At 41.3% G+C, this 25547-nt stretch overlaps 1 protein-coding gene across 2 annotated transcripts in view; it reads left to right on the forward strand.

The window, feature by feature from the left end:
* LOC124858855 (inositol polyphosphate-5-phosphatase A-like) overlaps window positions 1-25547 on the forward strand; it is a 188744-nt gene that overhangs the window by 120585 nt on the left and 42612 nt on the right. For both annotated transcript variants that reach the window (XM_047351131.1, XM_047351130.1), the window contains exon 9: window positions 11826-11910. In XM_047351131.1, coding sequence (XP_047207087.1) covers window positions 11826-11910 — 85 coding nt within the window. The remainder of the gene's footprint in view (window positions 1-11825; window positions 11911-25547) is intronic.

The following is a 25547-nucleotide window of genomic DNA, read 5'->3' on the forward strand; positions in this document are numbered from 1 at the left end:
ACTCCTTCCACCGCCTGATAATGTCCTCAGTCGAGGTCAGCAGCCTCCCACCCCCACTATAAACAGTGTTGGCTAAGCACTGCTTCCCCCTCCTAAGGCGCCGGACAGTTTGCCAGAATCGCTTCGAGGCCAACCGGTAGTCCTTCTCCACCGAACTCCTCCCAGGAGGAGTTAGTTAGAGTGTCTGAGGGCTGCCTTTTAGCTATGCTCAACCAGGAAATTGGATGAATTAAAAGTTTCACAAACTGTGCTGTAGTGGAGGGTGGAGACGGCAGAAGGAGGGGCTCACCCTGGGCACCATACATGCAGGCGCTTTCACTGGTTATGTTAGAAAAACTGACATTTCCTCCAAAATGCATAAAAAAACTTGACTGTAAACTGGTCCGAGAGGCCGACACTAGGTCCTGAAAGTTGTGGAGTTACTGGTTCTGTTCTACATAAGACAACAATCTCCTCCTCATATGTATGGACTAAGGAGGTTGATTGTGATTGCAAAACAGAACATTTTTCTTTCACCCAGACTTGGCTAAATTTTTCCAAAACCCTGTGTCAGAATATGGTATGATCTGATGAAACCAAGCTGGAATCTTAAGGTCACAGTAGAGGCAGCATCATGGTCTGGGGTTACTTATCTTCTTATGGGGGTGAGGTCTTATCCACTCAGGTCAAAGTGGATAAAATTCTGAACAGCCCCAAATACCAGTCTTGTCAGTCAGTCTTGACCCAGTCCTCAGGTTTGGTTAAAGTTAAAGTGAGTCCAAGCATCTCTACAAAAAAAGTGACTTCACCAGGAGTTTATTACAACTAGATCTGACAGAAAGTGTGTGTGATCATCTGAAGATGGCTGTGGGCATGAGATGACCAGACAGATGATTTGGAAGGTAGAGTGGGCAAACATTTCCAAGTCAAGCTGTGAATTGTTTATAAACTACTACCAAAGAAGACCGAAGGGAATATATAGTATATGTCTCACGTTAAAGCTGAAAAAAGTTTTAAAATGTCTATTTTTTTTTACCTCAGACATGCCTGATTTTATAACTGGTGTTTACATGTCTTAGATATTCTGTACTTGTAAATACATGAATGCTTTAGTCCATAGCGACACATCTGAAACCCCCCAACCAGATTACTTTGACACGGATGTCTAGCTTCCCTAATAATTATCTGCTTCACAGCGGCTTATTTAGCAGGAAATTAACAGTTGATAGCCTCTAGATGATGACTCCTAATACGACTGCCTCTATCAAGACTAAGTACAGTTTTGCTCCTTAGTTTAAAGACCCTCCTTCACTTTGAGAACTTGATGTGATGAGGCCTCAGCACTGTACACACTTTATTAAAGTACTTGGTGGTGAATCCCATTCATTTACTTATCTGCTGCCCCTGTTTTCCTCCAATAGGAAGTCCAAGGTAGTGAGGCATGTTCAATCTTACTGCGGCTGACCGGGGAATTTAACTACTATTGTTAATGTTGTAATGACTTCTGTATTCAGTATGGCCTGCGTAGAACCAACCACTATTCAAACAGGCCATCCTATCCCCTCCTAGTCCATGCTAATGTGATTTATGGCATTTCCATTTGGAGCGGAGCGGGATGATGGAGTGCACAGTGCCACCCCTGCTCCCTACCTGGCCGTGCTAACACAGAATAAAAGCCCGGTACCAGGCTCCCAGACGGTGACCTCCCATTCAAATGCTATAAGAATGCATGACACGGCTCCCCTCCACCTCCGCTTTGAATAACTACGTACATGCATATATGGGTGGAATACATCACCGTGTTTCCCAGCCAGTTTCAGATGTGTCTGTATTATGAGGTGCCTTCTAATCTCTCTGAGGTGACATTCAGCCTGTACCTCTTTGTTGATTTAATGAATAAATGCCTTTAATGGGCAGTGAAGTGGGAGTGTTTACAGAATATAGCAGCTTTTGCAGTTTTTATTACATTGTAATTCACCTGACATGATAAGGTTTCTAAAAGGACCTCTGTTGTTGCTCTCCTTGAAGTATTTTCCTTATGTTTTTATGGCTTACGTCATGCTTTTTCTGTTTTCTTTTTTAGTGCCCTAGTAAATCCATCTATATGAAAAAAACTTAATGTTTAGTTTTGTGGCAGAAATTCCATGATGTTCTGGATAAAGGAGGAGGTAGCCTGACTCCAGAGCACAGTCAGAATGTCTGGCTGTCTTCTTCTGCTATTCCCAGGGTTCCCACCCGGTCTGGGGAAGAAACGTATTTGATTGAAGGGTTTTCCAGGTCTGGATAAGTTCCCAAATAAGACAAGAGCATGAAAAAGCATTTGTATTTTCCTACTTTATCATTAAGTCTTTTCTGTTATCCATCCATCCATCCATCCATCCATCCATCCATCCATCCATCCATTCCATCCATCCATCACATTAATGGGATCAAATGTTTTCACATGTGAAATTTATGTGATTTTTATTTATTTTTTTCCCCCTAAGAGTCATGAGAGTTTGTGAGGTAAAAACTGAGATGCAACCTGGTTTCTGTATCTCCACATTCGAAGAAAAGCAATAGAAGCAAAGGATGCATTTCTAGCAGCTCTTAGCTTTCCCCACACATCAGTGCAGGGTGGAGAGCAGTGCTTTTTTGATGTGACTCAATAGTGTGCTCTGGCTCGCTAAACGACTTTCCTTCTCAGCATTATTCCTTAGAGGTCTTGAAGTACTTGGGAGATAAACACTGTTTAGCAGCTAAAAGGGCCACTGAGGAAAAGGTTTATCAGATGTGTTCTCAATGGGCTGTAGGATGTATTATTAGGCTAGACACACAGATAAGGTACAGGCTGAAGTTTGATACCCAGCAGCAGAGCATGTGATGGTGTGTACTCCATCCCCTCCCATCTCAGAGTGAGAGATTAGACCTTCAAGTGAGAGAGAGAGAGAGAAAGAGAAAGCAAGCAAGGAGAAAGAAGAAGGTGGGAGGGAGCTGGCTTTAGGTATTCCCCCTGTCCCTTTTCCTACTTTCCTTCTGGGGGTAGGAGTCAGAGTTAGGACAATAGCCAAAAAGATGGTTCCCAACCAGGCGTTGAATGGAAACACTGTTGGTGGTAGCGCCTCATTCAAAGCCTTGCCCAGGCACATTGTCCTCCCAGAACGGCGGAGGAGAATGGAGTTCGCTGGTGGCTGCCAAAAGGTTAGCAGCCTCTGTGAAAAGACCGAGCCATTATTCACTGCCCTTAACAGAAGCCAAGCAGCCTTTGTGCTGCTCCTCCCATTCCCTCTGAAAACCACAGGCTTTTTCTCACTCCGTTGCTCCGGATCTGTAGACGATGGCTTCCCAAAAAGTGAGCAAGCATGAAATGCTGTACCCACCATCTTCCCCCTGCATCCCCTGTGTGGAATAAAACGCTTCCTGCACATTTTTGCATGGCAAAATTCCATACATTTCCATAATTATAAGTCAATTTTTCATCATATTTAAAAATGGATAGGACAGACAATGTAGGGATGGATGAATGGATAAAAACTTTACACAATTAGAATGCTATTGTTCCATACACTTTTTTTTGATGTTTTTCTCAAATCTAGAAGTTCTTTAATCAAATTCCAGATTTTCCATACCGTTTCAAGAAATATAACCTTTTTACAGTGAATTTAATTCAAAATGGCGTATGTGTCATTTTTTATGAAGTCATATTTAAAATTTGACTGGAAAGTTTTCCAGAAATTGTGTAGTAATTGTGTAGTAGTGTAGTTAGATGTAAACACTTGTGCTTCTCATTTGGCAACTGTACCATGTAATAGCATGTGACGAAACATTTCGACTAATACCTTCCACAAGTGGAACATTTTTCCGCAGGTGAACATTTTTCAGTAACATGTGAAAAACTTCAGAATACATTCGACATGTGAAATGTTTACCCATATGTGTTTCACATGTGGAAATTAAATTGTCCAGTAGCATGTGAAAAATATGTTTAAATGTGGAAATTACAAATTTTACTATTATTATCCGTGCTTGTGCTTTTTGGAATAATCATATGTGGAACATGTGGCTATAGGTAGAGACATTATCACATGGGAAACACATCTGAACTTCATGTGTATTTTCAGTAAAATTGTCCTCAACATTTTAGAAATTAATTTTTAAGAATCAGCTTTTTGGCTTCAGTGATGCTGAAGCTTAGGCTTTTCTGTTGGATGGAAAACCTTGAGAATTAAATGATAAAACCAACACTTTTTTTTTTTCTGCCTTGCTTAAAAAAAATCTCTTTTGTCCGTTGAAGTTTGTTTCTTTTTCCTACTCCCATTCAGGGTGGCTGGTCCGATTCAGGGGAGAACAGTTTTACATTACAACTGTGAAATCCTGGTATAAAGGCTTCCTTTGTGGCGCACCATTATTTTCACACAAATATAGTCCTTTGTCACAGTGCTGAAGTTAATTTGATCAACATTGGGGACATTTAACTGTTTTGTTCACTGAAAAGACTTGTTTCATGCTCATTTTCGGGGCCATTGAAAAGGAATGATTGGCAGAAAAATAATGTTGCCGTTAACAATTCAAAGCAATTAGTTTCCCATGGGGAGGCAGTGGGCTGCACTGGCCACCACACAGTGATGCTTTGTCATTTTATGGAGGGTCATCAGTCAACTGTCACAGCGTCTCAAAGAGCTCTCCAATCTAAATGTTTCCTTTTAGGCTTTTCCCAGAACAACAGGCTGAAAGAGCTGAGAGAGGCCGGCTCGTCTCCAGCCAATAGACATGTTGAGCAGCAAGAGGGAGGAGAGCATAACCACAAGGAGATCCTCCATGAAGCCACAGGGAATTTCTTAAGGTGTTCCTGTCTGAGCAAACATTATGCTAATATTCCCAATGCAATTACCAACTATTCCAGTGTGTTTTCTTGGAATATCCAAAACAAAAGCAGATTTATTCAGTGCACCCTTCTATAGAATGTTATTTTCCTTACATTAAGATCTGCAGGCATTTGTTTTTGCGCAGCTCTTTAAGGTCAAACATGGAATTTAATTCATGGTCAGGTCTAGACTTTGAGTGGGCCAGTAAAACACATTAATTGATTTATTTTTAGCTAATGTGTTGGAATTATTGTCCTGTTGATGTCCCAGTTTGAGCACAGCAGTCCATAATGGTCTCAATACTTACAAGATGCTCAGGTCCTGCTGCATCAAAAAAGCCCAAATCAACACCCCTTCACCACCATGCTTGACAGTTGATTTGAGGTGTTTCTTCTGATATGCTGTATATGGTTTTGTCTGAATATGGCACAGGGCATTGTAGCCTAGTATCTCCACATTGGTCATCTGTGCAAAGGACAATGTTCCAGAAGTCGCATTCAGAGGACAATGGAAACATGAGTGGTGCTGCCATATTTTGTTTAGAGGAAAGAGGCTTTGCTCTGGCATCCCTTCCAAATTAAAAAAAGCACTTGTTCAGTTTTTTTCTAATTGCATTTTCATGAACTTAAAATGCTGACTGAGTCAAGAATCTGGCTTGGAGCTCTTGTTTTTTTTGTTTTTTGTTTTTTTTCACTGAGCATGCTCAAAATGATCTTTAGGTGAATTTGCTGTAACATCCACTTCTGGGAGTAATGTTTTCCTCTTGAAAAAATGTTTTCTATCAGATTATGTGGAAACCTTTAGGAAGCAACAGTTGTTTCTTTAAGATCATTGGTCGGTAATTACTTACCATCATGCCGTTGTGTTAACACACACCTGTGTGCATCAGAGTAGCAAACTGGCAAACCTCCTTCTTTTATAAAGGTGGTCACACTGATAATTATCAGTTTATCACATTTGATTTGGAGCACCTGGTTGTTACTTTTTCTCTTAAATACTTTGTGAGCAGCAAGGGTGTAAGTTTTTCACTCACAGATTTTTTTATTTTGCCTTCTAAGTATTTTATACCAAAATTTCAACCACCGCATGTACTTTGAGCAACAGTTTGAGACTATGAAAATGAAAACCTAAAGCCAATCTTGGGCTTTAGGTAGCACTGGGTTTTCAACCAGTTTACAAAACGTTTTGTAGCATTTCTCCATCAGGAAAACATTTGTGGAGACTTGTATTGTCTAATAACCTGTCTCCTTTGCTCACAGGTCTCTTTCCTCAATTTGACTTTGTCTTGAGTGGTCCCTAACCTCTGTGTGACCGGTGTCCACTTATGTACCCCCCACACACTCAGCACCACTTCTTTCCTGCATGGTGTTCTTATTGGGGTGGGCGTTACTAAGGAGATGGGTGGCTAACAGCAGGGCGATGCCGTGGTTGTCCAGCAGTGTCAAAGGTCTTGTCGGGGGCCAACTGTGGTCAATTCAAAAACACATCACCGGCAAATTCTTCACAATGTTAACATTCTCCCAAAGTCTCAGCATTTACTTACAATAGATGACGTTGCTCAAATGGGCTATTGTTTGCAAAGAAGAACCTGATTTGCCAGTGTATGGTTAGTCAGCTTGTCAATGTAATCATGACATGGCCCCACGTTGCACCCTTATAATCCTGTAGAGACCTCCTGTTATGGCTCAGTATAGCTGTCAGTCATCGGCATATAATCTGACCAAGATCCATTTTGAGTGATTGGGTCTTGAGGGAAGGGAAGAGACAGGTGGTATGCAGAGAAGATTTATACATCATTAACAGGGATTATATTAAAGACTAAAACACTGATTATTAATATCAGGTTTCAAAGATTTTATAATTTTGGCATATTTTTTTATTTATTTTCATAATAGCTTGTTTGCATGTTAGAGAAAATCAGAATCAGAAAGAGAGAAGATGCACTGGTTGCTTGGCAGTGGTGGTGTTAAGGAGCCTGGGAGCAAGGTTCTGGGCCATGTAATAAATTAGCGTCTGACCCCTATCTTTGTGTGGCCCGTCGGAAGGCCTGTGGAAAGCCCCAGCATAAACCCCAGTGAGAACTGGCCCCTGTGAAGAGGCTCTTTCAGGGGTGTCACCGTGCGATGAATTGGCCAGGAGAAAGCATGTTTATAGACTGTGCAAAGGAGTGCGTCTTTGTGGGGAAATGTCACTGACACTGGTACAGTTTGCCTGAATGAACTATGATGACGAGGCTAATGGGGGCCCCAACCAAAGGTGAGGGTCAGCGACTTGAGGGGGGGACACCCCTAAGCTCAGGACCCCCCACCCTTAGACTCTTTTCATGCCTAGTAGCTGTAGCTAATGTTGCAATTCTTCTATCCCCCACAATGGCCTAGGAAAAAAGTCAACTTTCACACCAGCGGGTCACCATGAGTGCTTTAGGAAACGATCGTGTAAACAGAGTGTTACCTTCTGACCTGTGGCTGAAACCTTAGCGCTGCAGACAAAACAGCCAGGCTGCGGGTATTAGACATGCCTGTTAGCGGGAGAAAGACCTTGAGCAGTGGAGAAACCCACACTTATAAGTGACTGCTACCTTCCTTGACCCATTCACTTATCTGTCTTACATTTTACCTTTTCAAGTCACTGTCTCATTAGCATGTTTATATTGTTACACATTCAAACTGTTTGCACTGTTTGGTGTCTCTGAGAACATCTGATAAAATTATGTTCTCACCCGTGGCATGTATGAGTTCCCACGGTTATAGGAACATCTTATTAGCCTTGTTACTGCCCTCTACTCGGCTTAGCTGGATAAAGTGTTTCTATACAGCTCAGTCTCTTAGCACCAGCATGTCGAGTCGTAAATGACACCAGTCTGAGTTAATTAATGAGCTGCTGGACACACAAACACACACAATTCCTCTGTCTTACTGTGGAAATAGTGTATACTGAGTCAGTCAGTTTTAATATCGTGGCTGAAGAATGCATTTTAGCTCGCTGTGTCAAGTCTTGTGGCTGATGAGTCAGAGAGGTGTTGGCTTTACGAACAGATGCAATAGATCCCACTCTCATGTCTGTGAACTTAAACTGGTATTTGAAAATAATTTTTCATTCCAAAAATTATAATTTTTTAACTTTAAGCAAAGCGCTAACAAAAACCTGCCCTTTTCTTTTCTATACCAAAAACCAAACACAAAAAAAAAAAATTATTTAATATACGTGGGCTGCAGGCCATTATTTGGACAAACTAATGCTTCAAAGATGTCAAGAACATTTTAAATACCCCACCTTATGGTGTTTATTAGTTATCACATACAGATGGAACTGTAAAATAGCTTCAAGAAATTACTAAAGAGTCACAGAATTAATTGTTTTGTAAAGGTGCTCATTTATTCCCATTTAACTAGTAATTAAAATGCAAAAAAAGTAAATAAAAAATTATTAAAGAAAGAAAGAAAGAAAAATCTAATAAATAAGTGGATAAATTAATAAATAGATAAATAAGGAAACCAGATAAAGAAAGTATAATTAGAATACGTAAATAAATACAAATAAAATAAATATATGTGAATAAATAAATGATTGAATGTATAAATAATAAAAAGATAAGAAGAATTGGAAAATGAACAAATGAGAAAATTACCTATGAATTAATTTTTAAACAAATGACTTTTTAAGTGAACAATAGTAAAAAATAAATAATTAAATAGGTAAAACAAATTAAAGAGACATTAAATAAACAAATAATGATCAAACTGGACCTTATTTAACTGAATCTGTCTAAGTATATTTTTTGTATCACTAAGTTTGTTGATTTGGTTTTGAATTTCTATATAATTGGATATAAACTGAGACGGTCTTTCTTGCTATATGAACACAATAACCTGAACTAAATAAATAACATGAAAACATATCCAAAACAAAATTATATCAGCCGCAACCTTCCAAAATGGATTCATTAAAGAATGTTTTCTCTGTTGTTAGTGAACTGCTCAAAGACATAAAAATTTACCAGTTTCTGTTCAATCCAATGCATTATCAAACTAAAAGGGTTCCTTTTCTTGTGAAACCTTTTCGCGCCTCCTTGACGTCCCGTCAGAGAAGAAGTAGCCGGGCTTTACGACCGCCGGCCAGACTGAGACCCACCGCCGTGAAAGGCTTTTTCCTCTCTTTACAGCCTCATAAATATATTGTTATCTGTGCCTGGGAAGTGAACGGCGAGATTTATTCACACGATTAGTGGAGATAGTGAGCCAAACATCCTGACTCAATAATTAAACAAGAGCAAGCACTACGTCCACCTTAATTTCCAATCTCTGCTCAACAGAAGAGCCGATTTTAAGTGGGTGATGAAGGAGTTCATTATATGTCGCTTAGCTGCGTTTTTAAATTTTATGACATGTTTTTAAAGCACTGGGATGCTGGCACTCTGCTGAAGTTGCATCGATCTGGAAGGTGTCCATGTCCCGGAAGATTTATGTAATGTGAATCTTCTGACATTGTATTCAAACATTAAAATGAAATCTGATTTCTATGTACATTTTTAGATAAGGGACCCATACCCGGTGTGTATGTTAAAGGTCTTCATAGAGCATCAAATGAGCATGTGTCAGTGGTGCTGGTCAAGCTGAACCCAGTCTGTGAACCCAAGTATGAGAAGTGGCACTCAAGGTGCAAAAGTCTGTTTCTTCTCTCCAATCTACCTCAGAAGGTCCTCCAATTATATCTGCAACACCAAGCATATCCTAAGGGTTCACCTCTTTGTGTTGGACCTTCCAGCACTGCAATATTATGCGCTCGGCTTGAAACGAGTAGACATGAACATTTAAATAAATAAAAATAACATTAAACATGGCACATGCAGTTCAGGAGTAGAATATCAGATCCCAAATCTAATGACATTAAAGGCAAAGAGAAATGGAAAATATTCAGGGAAAACTTATCAAAGAAAATTCCTTGGAACCAAGTTTCCAATGTTTTATTTTGCCGCTCAACTATTGCGAGCTTTAAAGCGGACCTGAACAAAGTCACAATAGTTTACTGTCCCTTTGATCAATTCAGCAAAGTGAATTTTCTGGTTTTCAAAGCAACCTTTCAAGGATTATTAAGTTAATTGTGTTGCAATTACTGCATCAGCTGATAATTAACTGTTCGGCCTGCTCACTCAAACGTCTTGCATGAATGGGAAATGGACCGCAGACAAATCCCAGGGGATGGAAAGAACTTGTTGCTGAAGACGAAGGTCCCTGAGCTGTGTCGGTTATTTGCCTCGAACTAGATCATATTTAGAAAGTTACACAGACATGGGATTTAATATTCGTCTTAATAGGCTAAATGTCGATAGCAAGTTTATTTGTATAGTAATTATTACATTTTGGTTCTTCTTCAATCACAAATAATCCATTAACATCCAGGGACTGATGAAAAGAAGGAATGATTTAGGTGTAATCACTATATGTTTTTAGCTATTTTTAAATCCACTCTTTTTGGTAAAGATTTGTAAAAAGTATTCAAATAAATGCTGTTTTATTGCAGCAGCTTAATCCCACACAAAGGCTACACCTGCAGTTTGTTTACTTTGGTCTAATGCAGTTGATGAGTTTAACGTTTTTCGGTGGTTCAGTTTTTTACACAGAGAAAACTCCAAGGGAACCAAAAGCTGCTACGCCAGAATGTTCATTCGTTGGTCAGATGGGTCAGGGTCGGGGAGATCCAAATGTGAATACAGGAAGCAGATGCAATGTTCTGAGCAAGTGGAAAACATTTAATCATTTCATTAGTGTGTTTCTGGGTGCTATTTCATACTAAACTGAGAGGTATACTGAATGGATTTTAGGAAGAGGTCTTGAAAGTTGCATAGGGGTCTACATCCCATGATGGAATGCAAACCTAGCTACGGGAAGGCGTTTGGGTAAGATTTGCAGCGTACACCCGGTAGCTGTTTCGGATGGAGGTTGGATCACAATTACACCATAAACGATTTGCTCTAAAGTTCGTTTGGAACCGTAATGAGACCACCTCCTCTAAATGTTCTAGGTACTGTTGTTTCAGTCCATACCTTAGTGCAATTGCTGTGTTTATTTTGGAGAGTTTCTTTGGTTCTGGTGTTCCCAGCCTGGAGTGTTACTATCCTGCAACCTTTGGAGGCTTCCCTTCTCTAACACACCTGAATTGAATGAATGGATTCCTTCACCAGCATGCCATTCAGCTCTGCAGATGCCTCATAACCAACCGTTCATTTAATTGAGGTTTGTTGAGAAGGGATGCATCTAAAAGTTGCAAGATAGTAGCGCTATCTCTCTGGCTGTGGTGGCAGGTTGTTTGAGTTCTTATAAACATGTAAACTTTTGCTCTAATATTGGGAAGTTGAGATGAAAAACCATTTTCTTGTGGTCATGGCCTGTTTATGAAGATTATCTCTTGTCTTTCTTATGTTGAATAATGGAGAAACAGAAATCATTACTCAGATCAGTTTTTAAAAAAAGAAAGTATGCATTGAAAAGGCTTTAAATTATACTTGTGGTTTATATAAATTGTTAGAGGAGACGAGAATTGTGGGACAAGTGATTCTGTAAAAAAATATATCTAAATGTGTGTTTTCTCACTAAATAAAAGTTCTCAAATAAAAGATTGGATTTTTATTTTTTACTAAGATTTTTTCTTTTAGATTCTGCTACTGCATAAATATATTTGTTTATTTTTACTCATCCATACAAAGATACCAATACGAGCTGAAGGCACTTAACATCTCTATCATGTGTTTTTAGTAATAAATAAAGTAAATCTCTTAAAATATGACATCTTTAGGATAAACAGTAAGCTTACAAAACAGACCCTCTTAAACGAAATTGTTCAGTCCACCAGGTGGTGCTGTAACCCTCGTGATCTATATCCCCTCCAATTAAGTCTTCAACAATTAATACTCATGTTTTTAAAGTGGCTTTGGATGTTATTATTTTTGTTTCTGTTTTCTGAAAACAATTCTTTGGATTCATTTGTTCTTGGATCGTTTTGCAGGATCACAGACCAGAGGTATGAAAAGCTGCCATACTTCCTCTTTGGGGACTTTAACTTCAGGTTGGACTTCAGGTCTTTAATTGAGGTGAGTGTCTTAATTCATGATGATGTAAAGTGTTTGTGTGTATTAGAGGGCAACTGCAATATAGTAAAAGTGATTTTAGTTGTGCACAGTCTGCTTAGAGTTATGAGTCATTAAACGCCTCACTGTTGCTGCCCCAGCTGTGTTTGCCAACTGAGCCTCCAAGTGCATTGTTATGTTATGGTGCCATTTACTCCTGCTTTCCCTTCTGCTCCTCTCGGTGCAAATGAGGCACGTGAGACCTGAAGCAGTGCAGTTAGTCTGCATTGTCCATGAGTAGATGGTGGGGGGTGGGACAAGTTATAAAAGCCCACCACAGAGAGTGATATGTCCAATGATAACAGAGAGGGAGAGATGCTTGTAGGCAGATCGTTTCCGGCACAATGGTCCTCGAATCAGTGGGCCTGTTCAAGGTGTGGGCATTGTCGGTTTCAACTAGAGCTCCCATTCAGAGGAGAGGGAAAAGGAGGGAAAGCTCTCTCAATGGAGGGCTCAAATGCTCAAATCACTTAGGAAGCACTTCACTCTGTGTGGCACAGAAGAGGAAACCTTTTGTAGTTTGTCATCTGCCCAATAGGGGATAACCAACTGAGCCGAGTTGCGCCTCGTTCACATGTTTTCCACTCCGCAGTCTATCAGGGGGCATTGATTCATGGCCTCAGAGTTGGTGCGGAACATTTGATTTTGGGGCCGTAATCAGATCACATCGACCTGCTGGTCATATGAACTTGTGTTGCTTTGGAGATAATAAATACAAGTACGCTCTCTGCTCTAGCAGATGTTGAAGACACTGAGGCTATTCAGTAGCAATAGTCTGCAGTTATGTCCCCTGGGACCCATTTAGGTTACCACATTAATATTATTACACTGATAACTTATCAAGGCTCGCTAGGATAAGCAATGCTGTGTTTCGCACTTAGAAATTGTCAAAGAAGCAGTGTTTTTTATGGATTATGGATGAATTAAGCTGAAAAGAAAGCATGATTTTTGATTTATCCCATATGTGGCTCATCTCATCACGCTTGCAGTCTAAAAATCAAAACATGAGAAAAGAGATTTAGGGAAAGTGCCTTTCGACAGTGAGCTTTTTCTCCTTTCCTGTAAGACCCTGACTGTTGATTGGGGGACAACAGAAACAGCTGATGATGTCATCTGTGCAAGAGCTTCATAAACCCCACATTGAGATCGACCTGCCTGATCCAAGCTGCAACCCGGGTATTAGGGGCCAAGAGAGCTGTGATGTCACTGATAAACAAATGGACTGGAACCTCTCCGCAGGATGTAACTCACAGCTCGGAGGCCGTTTTAAGCCCTTTAATGACAATTAATGTCAACAGGACAATTAGTGCACATCAACTGAAGTGCTTAGCTGTAGATGGGCTGCTAGTGGATCGATCCGCCATACTTACCCGCAGATTGATTCAGACACAGGGAGGTTGGTCTCTGTTTCTCAGTGTCGGAGAGTCCATTTTTTTATTGCAATATTGTCTTTGTAACTCTGCATGGAATCAGTCGATTCAAAAAGCCCCAAAATTCAGGTTTTCTTCCTCTTAAAGGAAGTAAAATATAGGTGCATCTTAATCAGTATGTATTTTAGTGATTCAATTGAAAAAGCATTTATATATTTTTGATGATTAAAACCCAAAACAATGTTGCAGAAAATTTATATTGTTAAATAAAGTGAATATATTTTTACAGGAATGTGGGCCCACTGAAAGTATGTCCCTGTACTGGACAGTATAAGCCCTCAATATTTGGTACCCTGGTCTAAAAAGCAGTTTTTTGTCCCTTTTGGCAGTGTGGGCAGATACCGAGTCCTGCTGGAAAATGAAACCAGCATATCCTGGACATGTTTGTGTTTGACCCTCTTTAATGGGCTTTGCTTCACAATCCTCTGAAGGCTGGTGTTTTCGAGGCTGTTGCTTGTTCACGTTTTTTATCAGATGTTTTCCTTCCTTTCAACGTTCCATGAGCAGCCAGCTCCTTTATCAGTGATCCGTCTTGGCTAACATTTCTTGTTAAGAGTGTCAGTGTCGGTCTGCTGGACAGGTGTCAAGTCTTGACTTCATGATTGTGTTGGCCACAGCATAACATCACTTTGATTAACATCCTTTTCATTCAACAAGCAGCTGAAATATACCACTGTGTGTACTTCAGTTCAGTCAAGGCCCTTCAATTAAATTGTTAATCAATGTATATAATGTGATTTTTATTTTTAAATAAAGCTACATTTCAGTGATATTCTAATGTATTGAGATGTGCCCGCAGGAGCTTATTTAAACAAACTGAACAGCGGGGATGATTCTGGTTTGTACATTATACCCTAACTTTGGTTCATTGTGCAAAGTGGAGCCCTCCACAATCATTAGCCAGTCCTCATCTGTCCTGCATGAGGAAAGGCTGGGTAGTCCAGGGATATGGTTGGATATATCACTGAAAAGGAGGTGGCTTTGAAAGGCTGTGGGTTTGTTATTGTCAGAAGACAAATTCCAGGTTGCAAATTCCCGGCATGCTTGTACGCCAGGATCAGTAACCACAGACCTGCAGCCACCCCCCCACCCCTGCTCAGCCCGGGCAACCCCATTAATTGTGTCCGGCAGAGGGAATTGGTTTCAATTGACCCCCATTCAGCGGCCCTTTGACTGGCAGACAAAAGACACAGCCACGTGGAGACTAATTCTGGGGCTGAGCAGCCTGGAGGTGGTCCAGGCCCCACCGGACTCCTCTTTCCTCTCCCATGAGTCTTATCATTCCTTGGCTTGATCATGCTCTGCATCGGTGCTGATTAAAACAAGAAATCACAAAGGATGTCCTTTGAACATATAGTCTGAAACGTACATTCTGTTATGCTTCACAAAGCAACTATTCATGTCCGTTCTTTAAAACTTTATTGAAATTTCCCATTTCAGCCAAATTCAAGTCAGTTATTGCTGTTAGAGTAAAGACAGGCTACACACTGTAAGCTAAAAACATTCAGACATTTCTGATACCAGATTTAAGTTATTTAATGAACCCCTTTATTAGCCATCACGTGATTGTTTCACAAAAGCACGGAGAGTCTTTGCTACCGGATAGTGTCTCTGGTGGCAAATACTGTGACTAGGTGTAGAAACTGTGAATGCAGACAAACACAAAGGATGAGGATTTTAAATTTAACTTAAAACTCTTCATATTAAAAATCTTTGAAAATAAATCAGTTGCCGTGCGCCGCGCTGTGTTGTGGGCGAGTGGGGTGCGGCGGGGTTGCTTAGAGCGGGGCTGTGTGTGGAGCTTGCACTGTGTGGGTGTGGCTTCATCGGCTTCTCGGCTATGGAGTTCACCTGTGGGGGTGTGCCCCTGTGGCGGAGGGGATTCGTGGAGTTTGGGTTCGGGGGCATGTGTCCGATATCGGTGTCCTTGTTGGGGGTGGCCCTGTGGGGAGGTTCATGTTGGGGTTCACTGGGGGTGGGAGACTCATGGGGTTGGGATCGGAGCTCATTGGGGGGTCGAGACTGCTCCGTCCTGGGGCGGCTCCGGTTGGCGGGCTGGTTTGAGCCATGTGGACCCCTCTTTTGTAAATAGCCCTCTCTCCGGAGGTGGATGGGGGTTGTTGGGTGCTGGGTTCGGGGTGGGGGGCGGTGGGCCGGGCCGGGGTCACCCGGGTCTTGGCGGTGCCGGCGTTGTCTGCCTGTCTCTGCCCCAGGAGGGCACCACCTCTTGAGTCCGGGGACTGGTTGCCCCTTGGGGGTACCGGTGCCTGGACCTGGGAGTATAGAGTATGCATGGGGAGTGTGAGTGAGTGTATGACATCCATTGTTGTTTGTCTTTATGTTGGGTGCGAGTGATTTTATGTGTATGCATGAGGGTGGGAGTGGGTGATTGTGACTGTGTGTGCCTGTTTTTTTTTGGGGTTTTTTTGTGACAGGTTGGGTCTTGGACTGCTCCCTCTCCTGGATCAGCTTAGGCCCCCCCATATTATGGGGGGCCTATTTCCTCCCCGCCAAACTACCTGCCGGTGGTTGGAGTCTCTGCCCGCTAGTGTACTTGTGGTTCTCGGTGTCCGGGGCTGGGTGCTTTGGTGTGTGCTGGCTCACTCCCGGTGGCTGCTTGCCGGGGCCTGGTCCCGTGGGCTCTGTCGGGCCTCTGCTCGGGGGGTGGCGTGTCCGGGGGTCTTGGATCTCTGGGTCCATGGCTGGATCTGCTCGGGCGTGGACGGCTGCCGGCGGGGCCTGTGGGCTCGTCGCTGCGGCTCCCTGGGACTTCTGCAATGTCGCCGCTGGGTGGTTCCCCTGGGACTCTCCACTACTCTTCTCTGGGGGGGGGGTTGCGGTAGTCCCAGCGGTGGTTCTCCTGGGGTTCCTGTGCTTTGTGGGGCCTTTAGATGTCTGTGGCTTGGATCTCCTCAGTGTCCGTCCAGGGACCATGGGGCAGGTCTGTGGGTCATCACACTAGCTATTGCATATTTTTGTGGAGAAACCTTGTATACAAAAGCGCGTCCACACCCATACTCACAGGTGTTAGGCTTCAGGTGCTGACAGATACACAGATGTTTTATATTGGGCTGCACCTCTCACTAAGTACATTTTACATTCATAAGTACCGTGTACTATTTTGTTAAAAAATAAAATAAAATAGCTGCAGGTGTATAAGCCAGCAGGGTGTAATCTTGTATTCTCTTCATCCTTCTTTCTCTCCTCAACTCTTTCCTCCTTTTCTCCCCTTTTTCCCTTTTCCCCCATCTCTCTCTTTTTCGAGCTTCTTTTTTCCTTTTCATTTCAGTCTCCGTGTCCGAAACAATTGAAATATTCCCAAAGAAGTATATAATAAAGTTTCTTTTATAAATATAAAGCAGAGCTTTAAAGCATTACCTGTGGCCTGTGTAAGTAAATCTGTTGGGTAATTTCTTGGCACTGACAACAATTCTGAGCGATACTCTGCCGGACAGGACACGGTAAAAAAAAAAAAAAAAGAAATTGAGATATTTTGCCTTTTTGTCACACAAGATTCAACATAGAAAATCTGGTCTAATTTAATTTGGCTATCTTATTGATTTTATGGCCATTTACTCCATAAGCAAAATGTTGAATCTTCTGTCTTTCCTCGAAGCAGTAATAATTAGAAAATAAATCTGGTGACTACTTTTCCAATGAACTGGTTGAGTTTTTAGTCATTAGGAATGGGATTAGGATGTGCGGCAATAACATAATACCTGTTTGCTTGTCTGGAGCAATCTAACTCAGTAAACCAGCACAAACGTCTCATACTAAACGTCAAGCATGAAGGTGGAGGGTTCATGATTTGGGCTTGTATTGCAGCCACAGGACCAGGATGCCTTGCATGCACTCCTCTGTCTTCTAGTCAAATGTGAGGCCCTCTGGCCAAACACAGCAGCAGATCTAGAACGGAATGGCTGATCCAGGTACTGCAATGGCCCAGTCAAAGTCCAGATTTCAACCTGTTTAGAATGTTGTTGTGGGGCCTTAGGAACCCTGTGTAAAAATGAATGCCTCAAAGCCTAATTGAACTGCAAACCTGAAGCACAAGTGGTATTCTCAGGTTAGACTCTCAGTCAGTAAAGCAGATCATATAACTTGTTGGCACATGTATATAGAAATACACATTTAGCTCTTTGCTTCTACAATTCAAGCAAGAAATGAGAGCAGTAGCAGTATGTGTTGCGGGGAGAGTGTGGGTATGTTTGGCATGTATCCCCCCCCTCCCTTGATGTGGCCATGAATCAGCTGTGTCGATGACAGACTCAGGGCCCTGTGCCCAAATTCCCAGTATATTTAAAATCCCTCCTAATTAAACTTAATAGAATCTAAATTTAATATCTGCAGAGATTGTGTGCTGCTGGCCGGCTTGCTCCAATATAAGGATTGATAGAGGCCAGCGGGAGGGGTTAATTGCTGACTTGATCTACTGTCGCCCGGACATGGTGTGGGGCTGTTTTAATTGAGGCTGATCTGCTGAGCAGATTTCATTAGGCTTAGCTGGCCTCTCACTTACTGGATTAGCATCCCCCTGTTGGCATCAGCAGGAAGTGCAGGGGAGGCTGGGGAGTGGCTGGACTGGGCATCAATCTCTCTTCCTTTGTCCTGTGTCCTTTCTCTTGCTTGAGCAGCATGAAATTAAAGGTGGGGCCCCCGACCATCCCTGCTGAAAATGAATGCTGTAAAATGCCTTGTAATGACAGAGCACTTTGAAAGATCATTCATTTTTCTCACAGAAAGCACACACACACACACACACACACACACACACACACGTATGACAATGTCAGGACAGATAAAAGCAAGTAATTTTTATGCAGGAATTAGCATGAATGTTGTGTATCAGCTTAACCCTGTGGGCAACTATTCAAAAGCGTTTTCTTATATGTGTAGTTAATATTATATTTGCATGTAAGGCAGTACAATTCAGTTTTATATAGTGTTAATTTACAACAAATTAAATCTCAAGGCCCTTCAGTAAAACAACAGATATAGTAATTAGACAGAAATATAGAATCCAATCAATCTAATCATCTTAACAGATTCCAGTTCAGTTACATACAGTAACTGATCCTAGTTATTATACAAACAGTCAAATGTAGTTTATGACAGCTGATAAGATGTTATCAATTTAAGGAAGTCCAGCTGATTAGCAGCAATCTCTCCTCCTGAGGAAGCACGTGGCGACAGTGGAAAGGAATGACTCTTTTTTAACAGGAACAAGGCTCCATGGTAGCAGAAGTCCATTAAGGAAGATGATCGCATCAGAGCCCAATGAATGTCTCTTGGGATACATATTGTTAATTTTTTTGTCAAAGTTTTTCAAACTCCATGGTTAAAAATATAAATTGAAATCATTTCTTCACCCTAAAGCTAATTGAAAAAAGGCTGAGTGTGGTTATCATATTTATTGCATGAAAGGGTTAAAATAAATGATGGGGGTGGGGTGGGGGGGGTGGGGGGGGGGGATTTCACCACATGCTTGTTACCTTCACCCCCAAGCTGAAACCACCGACGGTTCATCAATGGCCGCTGTCCCGGCTGCTGAACCTAAACTTGCTAAATAAATCTGTAAATGCAGAACAATCCCTCCCCCCTCTTATTCAGGCCGATTGTGATTACATGTGTGTGCGCTGCTGGATCTGCCCGGCTATAAATCAAAAGACAGTCGGTGTAATTAAGTGTACACTACATTAGTCAGGCTAATTAATTTTGGGGGCCATCCATCCATTAACCATCGGGCCAGCACTGATTGGGGCTCTGTACTCTGGAACCCCTGACACCGGGGACATTTCATGGCTGCTCCCAGATACACTCATGCAGATGTGTATAAAGGAATAAATTTGCCAACGTCCATTTGATTTAGCTAAAAGGGGAAGCACATTTCAATAAATAGGACAGTTTTGTGTATTAATAGTTACTGGAGAATGCATAGCAATGGCTGTATTTGAGCATTTCATTGCTTGGCCAAACTTCATTGACAAATCCTTTAAGTACAATGCCTGATCTACTAAATCAATATAGTTTGCTGTGAAGCACAGCCCTCCTATCATTGTCTTAATTATCCTGGAGCATTACACCTCATCTGTTCACGACTCTGTGCAGGTCGAAGCAGAATTATTAGCCCCTATTGCTTGTTTATTAGCCTCCCAGGTGATGCCTGTGATGATATTTCCTCACAATACAATACAGACATTTTATTTGGCAAAAAGAGTCCAATCTATCACAATGAGGGCCCATTATCCCACTGATAACCCATCTGGATATAGAAGGAGACTATTCTCTTTAGACAGCAGCGCCTGTTCTCTCTCTCCCTCTTGCTCTTTTCTCTGTTTGCTTACTCTGCTAATGAATACAGCTCTGGAGACACAGAGGAAAGAGAGTTCAGCAATGAGGGCGTAACTTGAGCGATGCGGCTTTGATGGGAGCGCTCTCCATATCATTAAAACGTTGGCAAATGAAGAACAAGCAGTGGCTTCTCTTGGCGCTGCTCATTAACAACAGGCCATTTGAGCTCTGCACCAGTCATGCTATTGCCATTGTGTGCCTGGAAGGGAGGAGGGCAACTGTGACTGGCAGCTAGGAACACCGTGCCAATGGTGGGACGGCGTGACAAACCAAGTCAAAGATGAGCACAGAGCCTGGCACCAGCGGGGCCTGTAAGGGGACGTTGCCTTGTTGGCCCCACGGCTCAGTCCCTGTCAGGGACGTAACCCAAGTTACCCCCAGCCCCTCATGGCTGCTGTATGCTCCAGCTGGGGTCGGTTTTTAACCAGTCAATGGGCAGGCCCACCTTGCAGTTTTGGCTTTCTAAGACAAAATAAATTCATTGTGAGGGATTTAACTTTCATTTAAATGCTCAGAGATGTCTTTGTACTGAACGGGTTCATACAGTTAGATAAAGAATAAGTCAGTTACGGGCGATCGCCGCTCTTATTCATAAGATGACATGCCATTTTTATTTTGTTTAATTGCTATGGCAGAAGAGGAGGCACGGTGGCGCAGTTGGTAGCACTGTTGCCTTGCAGCAAGAAGGTCCTGGGTTCGATTCCCAGCCGGGGGTCTTTCTGCATGGAGTTTGCATGTTCTCCCTGTGCATGCGTGGGTTCTCACCGGGTACTCTGGCTTCCTCCCACAGTCCAAAGACATGCCTGTTAGGTTAATTGGTAACTCTAAATTTCCCTTAGGTGTATGAATGAGTGTGTGAATGGTTGTTTGTGTGTTGCCCTGCAATGGACTGGCGACCTGTCCAGGGTGTACCTCGCCCATAGACTCCTGGAGATAGGCACCAGCTCCCCCGCGACCCACTATGGAATAAGCGGTAGAAAATGACTGACTGACTGACTGCTATGGCAGAAGAGGAGATGCAACCAAAGCAGTTCAAGATCGGCTGATGATACTGAGCTTGAAGACCTGCCTTCTTGGTTTTAGATTTTGGATTTTTTTGGCAATATGGCAGCAGTGCAATAGAAGCAGTGTAATGTAGCAAGACCAATGGTCAAATAATGGTGCACTTAAGGCAAGACATTACTGTATTTATTCTACATTCTTGATATCAGGCCTTGTTTCCATTTACTAGTTGCAAAACATGATAGAATTGAATAAAATTCAATAAATATGCTATCAGACACCACCATACATAAATGCCACCAGGTTCTTAATATTTGCCACCTAGTATTCAAAAAGTGTCACAATAGGTGATTATTTTCTTAATTGTTTTGCATGTTCACATTTGGAGAAGTAATTTAATTCTGCACTGAATTTTAGTAAATCTAAAAAGTAGAGTAAATAAAAGTAAAAGTTAAATCTAAATTGTAAAATAAAACTGTAAAGGGCTGGTAGTAGTACCAGTAGTAGCATCTGGGATTTGATCGTCTCCTTACTCTTTTTCTGTTTTGCAACCCAAGAAGAATGATGGCAACATGTAAATATTTTGTCACGTTTGAGTATGAAAAAAGTTGATTATGTTATCAGTTAGATATGTTTCATTTGGTTCCTCATAAAAAGGAAAATAAGATATAAATGTTCCTTATTTGCTTCTTTTGTTCAACTAATTGCAAGCTTAATTTGTTACAGTCGACCTTAATATGCAGTATTTGCCCGAGAAAGAATTGTTTTTGCTGCTAATGATTCCATAGTTTTATAAAATTATACATTATTTTTTAAACTATGGTGGAAAATATGGGCATCAGTGTTGCAAAATTAAAAAGAAAATCTAACTTAAAACAAAATGTTTTGAAGTGAAAAGTATTCATAACTGATGTAAACTAACATGTTTATTTCAGATTTGTGTTAAATGTGGTTTTGTGCAAACTTTATTAATATCTCAAATCTAACCCTGGATAAAAATCTAATCAGTCTACAAAAGTCAGTGAATCCTGTGTTTCTTTTTATTTTTCTCAAACATTTTTTTCTTAACAGAGTAGGTTCTTTATAAATCATTACAGGCATGTTTGCTGATGGCTTGTTTTGCTTTTTAATATTCAGTTTGACTCCATGTTTGAAGTGAGTGGGAAGGGTCAACGTCTGCTGACAGTGATGCTCTTATTTACTGCAGATGAAATGTGGCTTAAACTGTGAAGGATAGGGAGCTCTTTGTGCCTGGTACATAGTGTCCGACTTGTATGATGTCAGTCTATTTTTGACTAATGCAGTCCTCAGCCTTTGTAAAGCAGAGCACAATAATTGTTCTCGTCTGAAGGATGGAGAGGCTGCTCAGATAACACATGTCCCTTGAGGGGGGGGGGGTCGTGCACAAACATTCACTACATGTATCATTAATTCTGGCATTTTAATCATCCACAGGTTGTGAAAATGCACAAGCAAACTGCAAGCATTTATTTCCATTGAAATGTTTTATGTAGATTGAAGGAAATACTAGACGAGAACAAATGCAAATGTACGTTGCACTCCATTTTTATTTGTTAAATTTTTATTTTTATTTTCTAAGCGTATAAACATACAACATGCAGAAATCTGACTACAACGTGTTAATGGAAATCTTCATTCTGCTTTGACTTTTTATTTTCTGTTACTTGAAATCATTTCAAAGTTCAGGATCGGATAAAAAAAATTTGTAAAAAGAAAAAAAAAAAGTGTGAGGATTATTTAAAGATGTGCGAGTCCAAACAGTCAGGAGCAGAGTGATGTTCCTCCAGAATGGCCCATTGTAAACCCACTGTTGGCACCATCAGCTGTTAAACTACTCTGCCCACTGACATTAACAGTCGCCAGGCCCCATTCACACTTGCTCACAAATATCCCATCATATTTAAGAGGGCCTATTAAGGGCCACATTGAAAATTCATGGGTCTAATCGTGTGATTTATCTGCGACGACCACGCTGCCGGGCCTTTTCAGAAGGAGTGGCTGCAGGTTTTGTCTTAGAGGAGGCCTAAACAATGCCTTTTGGGTTCATTTCTCTGAAAAGGGCCTCCTCCTTTGGGGGGGTGGCCAGTGAGAGCTGGGGCTGGCCTAACATCTGTTTGTGTCCAGAGCCAGGCGGGACCGGAGCACAACTTTCCCCAGCGGCCCCCTTCTCCTCTCCACGGGGGTCTTTGTTCCCGATTTCATGCTATCACAGCGGCAGCATGTTTTCCTGCGCAGAGCTGTCAGGGGCATAAAAGGCCCTGAGTGGGGTCACATCAAGAGGGATGGGCATGAAAAATTGGTAAAATGTATCACAAAGCCCACCCACTAGATGGTTGCCTAGCATCCCCCAACACTCTCCTGGGCTGAATTACACCTCTCTCTCTCACCCTGGTGGACAAGCACATCATTTGGATGAAATGGTGTAGACAAATTAAAGGCTGCTTCTCAGAATGAATCAATGATCTATGTGTGGAAGAAGGGTTTCTGAGCTTCCCCTCCCAGCAAATAAAGCCTGTCTGCCTAAAATCCATAATCTCTTCTGTACCTTTTCAATAAAGAAAAATAAAATAGTAATTTTAATAATTATACTATCCTTTAACCTTGATTGACAAATGCCGCCCCTTTGTATTTGTGCTGCGCCAACAAAGCTTCGTCTTTTTTCAAGGCAAACAGAAATAAATGTATTGAATACCAGCATAATGAACTCAGCATACTCTCATGCTTATTGGACCATCGCTAATCACAGATTGGCTCTTCGATGTTCTGTAATTGACTCAGCAGCAACAGATTGCCTTGCTGTATGTTTCCTTTAATTGATTCCCACTTGGAGGTGCAGCTGAAAAAGTTAATTCAATGAGTGTGCAGTGTTTTAAGGTGCTTAGTATGTGTTTATTTTTCCATCAATGACCCTCTCTTTGGCTATTTTAAAAGTATTATATCAACATTTATACAGATTTTCCATTTTTATTTATGGTCAGGCTTGTGCCTCATGATAGTTATATTCAATATCATGTCAGAAGTCAAGAAATATTTAAAAAGAGATGAAGAACGTGAGCACTAGGGAGCAGAAATGTTGCCAAAGAACATTAAATTTGGAATGTCAAACTCATGATTCAATGTACAACCAGGAGGAAAATAATTATAGTTACGTCTGCAGCTTCAATTTGAGTTAAAAAAGTGAAGGTTTATGTAGTTTTTATCCAGTGAAGATGAAGGAGGCTGGAGACCTAACACACTGGCACCATACTGATTTAAAAACTCATTGTGCCAAGCTCTGTCTGCTTGTAATTCACCACTGGGGTATTTGACTTCTTGTGGCAAAAATGTATAGCTTAAAATGCACAAATTCTGGCAGCATTCAGATAGTGAGCCATGCAATGAATGTGCAAGTTTCCATTTTCAGAACATAATCAGGCCGGGTTTTACTCATAAGGGTCGAAATTTTGCTACAGAAATTTAACCGTCAAATGGATGCTGTCTGTCTTACAACTTAAAATCTATAAGGTTTCTCAGAACAGAGTGGTTTGGCCCCTACAAGTCAGTATAAGCTAATGCTAAATGTGTGCAGGAATCAAAGGAATGCTAAAATTGTCATTGTCTTACCTGATGAGCCTTATGCTCAGAACAACTCACAGGCACCTCCACTGCTGAGTCCAATTAAGGGTTGTGTCTTCCCTTAAATTCAAAATTTGAGTTGATTCAGACTTCTGAAGCAGACTCCTGCAGTGTTTCCAGTAGAGATGCACCGATAGGGATTTCCACATAATTCCACATTGTCAGTACCTTTAAAATTTGACCTGTTGATTCCGATTTTTATTTTTCCTAAGGACTGTGATGCATGAAAGAAATAAAATGTGCTGCAGGTTCTTTAATAGCAGCATTAGTTCTGGATAAAACATAAAATAAAGTAAGTACATCATAGACCCCAATATGTCCCTAGACTTTATTGGAATTTTATTAAAATCAACAAAAGTGCATTCTGTTGGTTGATACCTTTGCAGACACAGTTTGAGAACTCTTAGATTTGATGTGTTTAATGAACAATAAAAAAAAGAAAATTTTTCCAGTATTTGACCGGCTGATTACCAATCAGAGCCAATCAAGAGAAATATATCTGACTCTAATTTCCAGCCAGTTGATTGTTGCATCTCTAGTTTTTGATGAGTGATCTAGCTACAAAGACCACAGATGATATTTGTAGCTACATCATTTGTGCACTCACTACATCTTTTTTGTATACCAGTTTTGAAGAGCTAACTGCTCAGAAAAGTGTTAAAACATGACTGACCTACATTGAAAATCAAATTACCTTGATGATTCCTGAGGTTTTCTGTCACTAAGGTACGATGATATTTGCCATTTAAGTTTGCTAGTCTTGTCTGTGGGTTTGCTTTCTCATTTCCTGGATAAGAGCTCCACTGTAAACCGGAGGAGTTAAAAAAAAACATGCATTACATGAATTAAATGCAGCACACATTTAACCATATGGCTACTGGACAATATAAGCCCGTCTGGCCTCATTGAGAGGTTAGGAGAAGCCTGCACGTTAAACAGTCTTGCAGACATCTGCCGCGGTTGGTTTTCAAAGTGCTGACTTGAAGTGGTACGGGAGGTTTCTCAGATCAAATCTCTCATTGGGTTTTCTTTGTACAGGTGGCAGTAATGTGTCAGGAACCTTGCCTGAGACAATGTCCTCTTTTTGCTGGGACTAATATGCCTCAGGAGAGCCCACCCTCTTTTTACTGCGACTGCTTTACACAGAGGAACGGCCACAAAGAAGCATCTGGTGGCCTTTTC

Source organism: Girardinichthys multiradiatus, chromosome 22 (assembly GCF_021462225.1).
Source record: "Girardinichthys multiradiatus isolate DD_20200921_A chromosome 22, DD_fGirMul_XY1, whole genome shotgun sequence".
NCBI lineage: Eukaryota > Metazoa > Chordata > Actinopteri > Cyprinodontiformes > Goodeidae > Girardinichthys > Girardinichthys multiradiatus.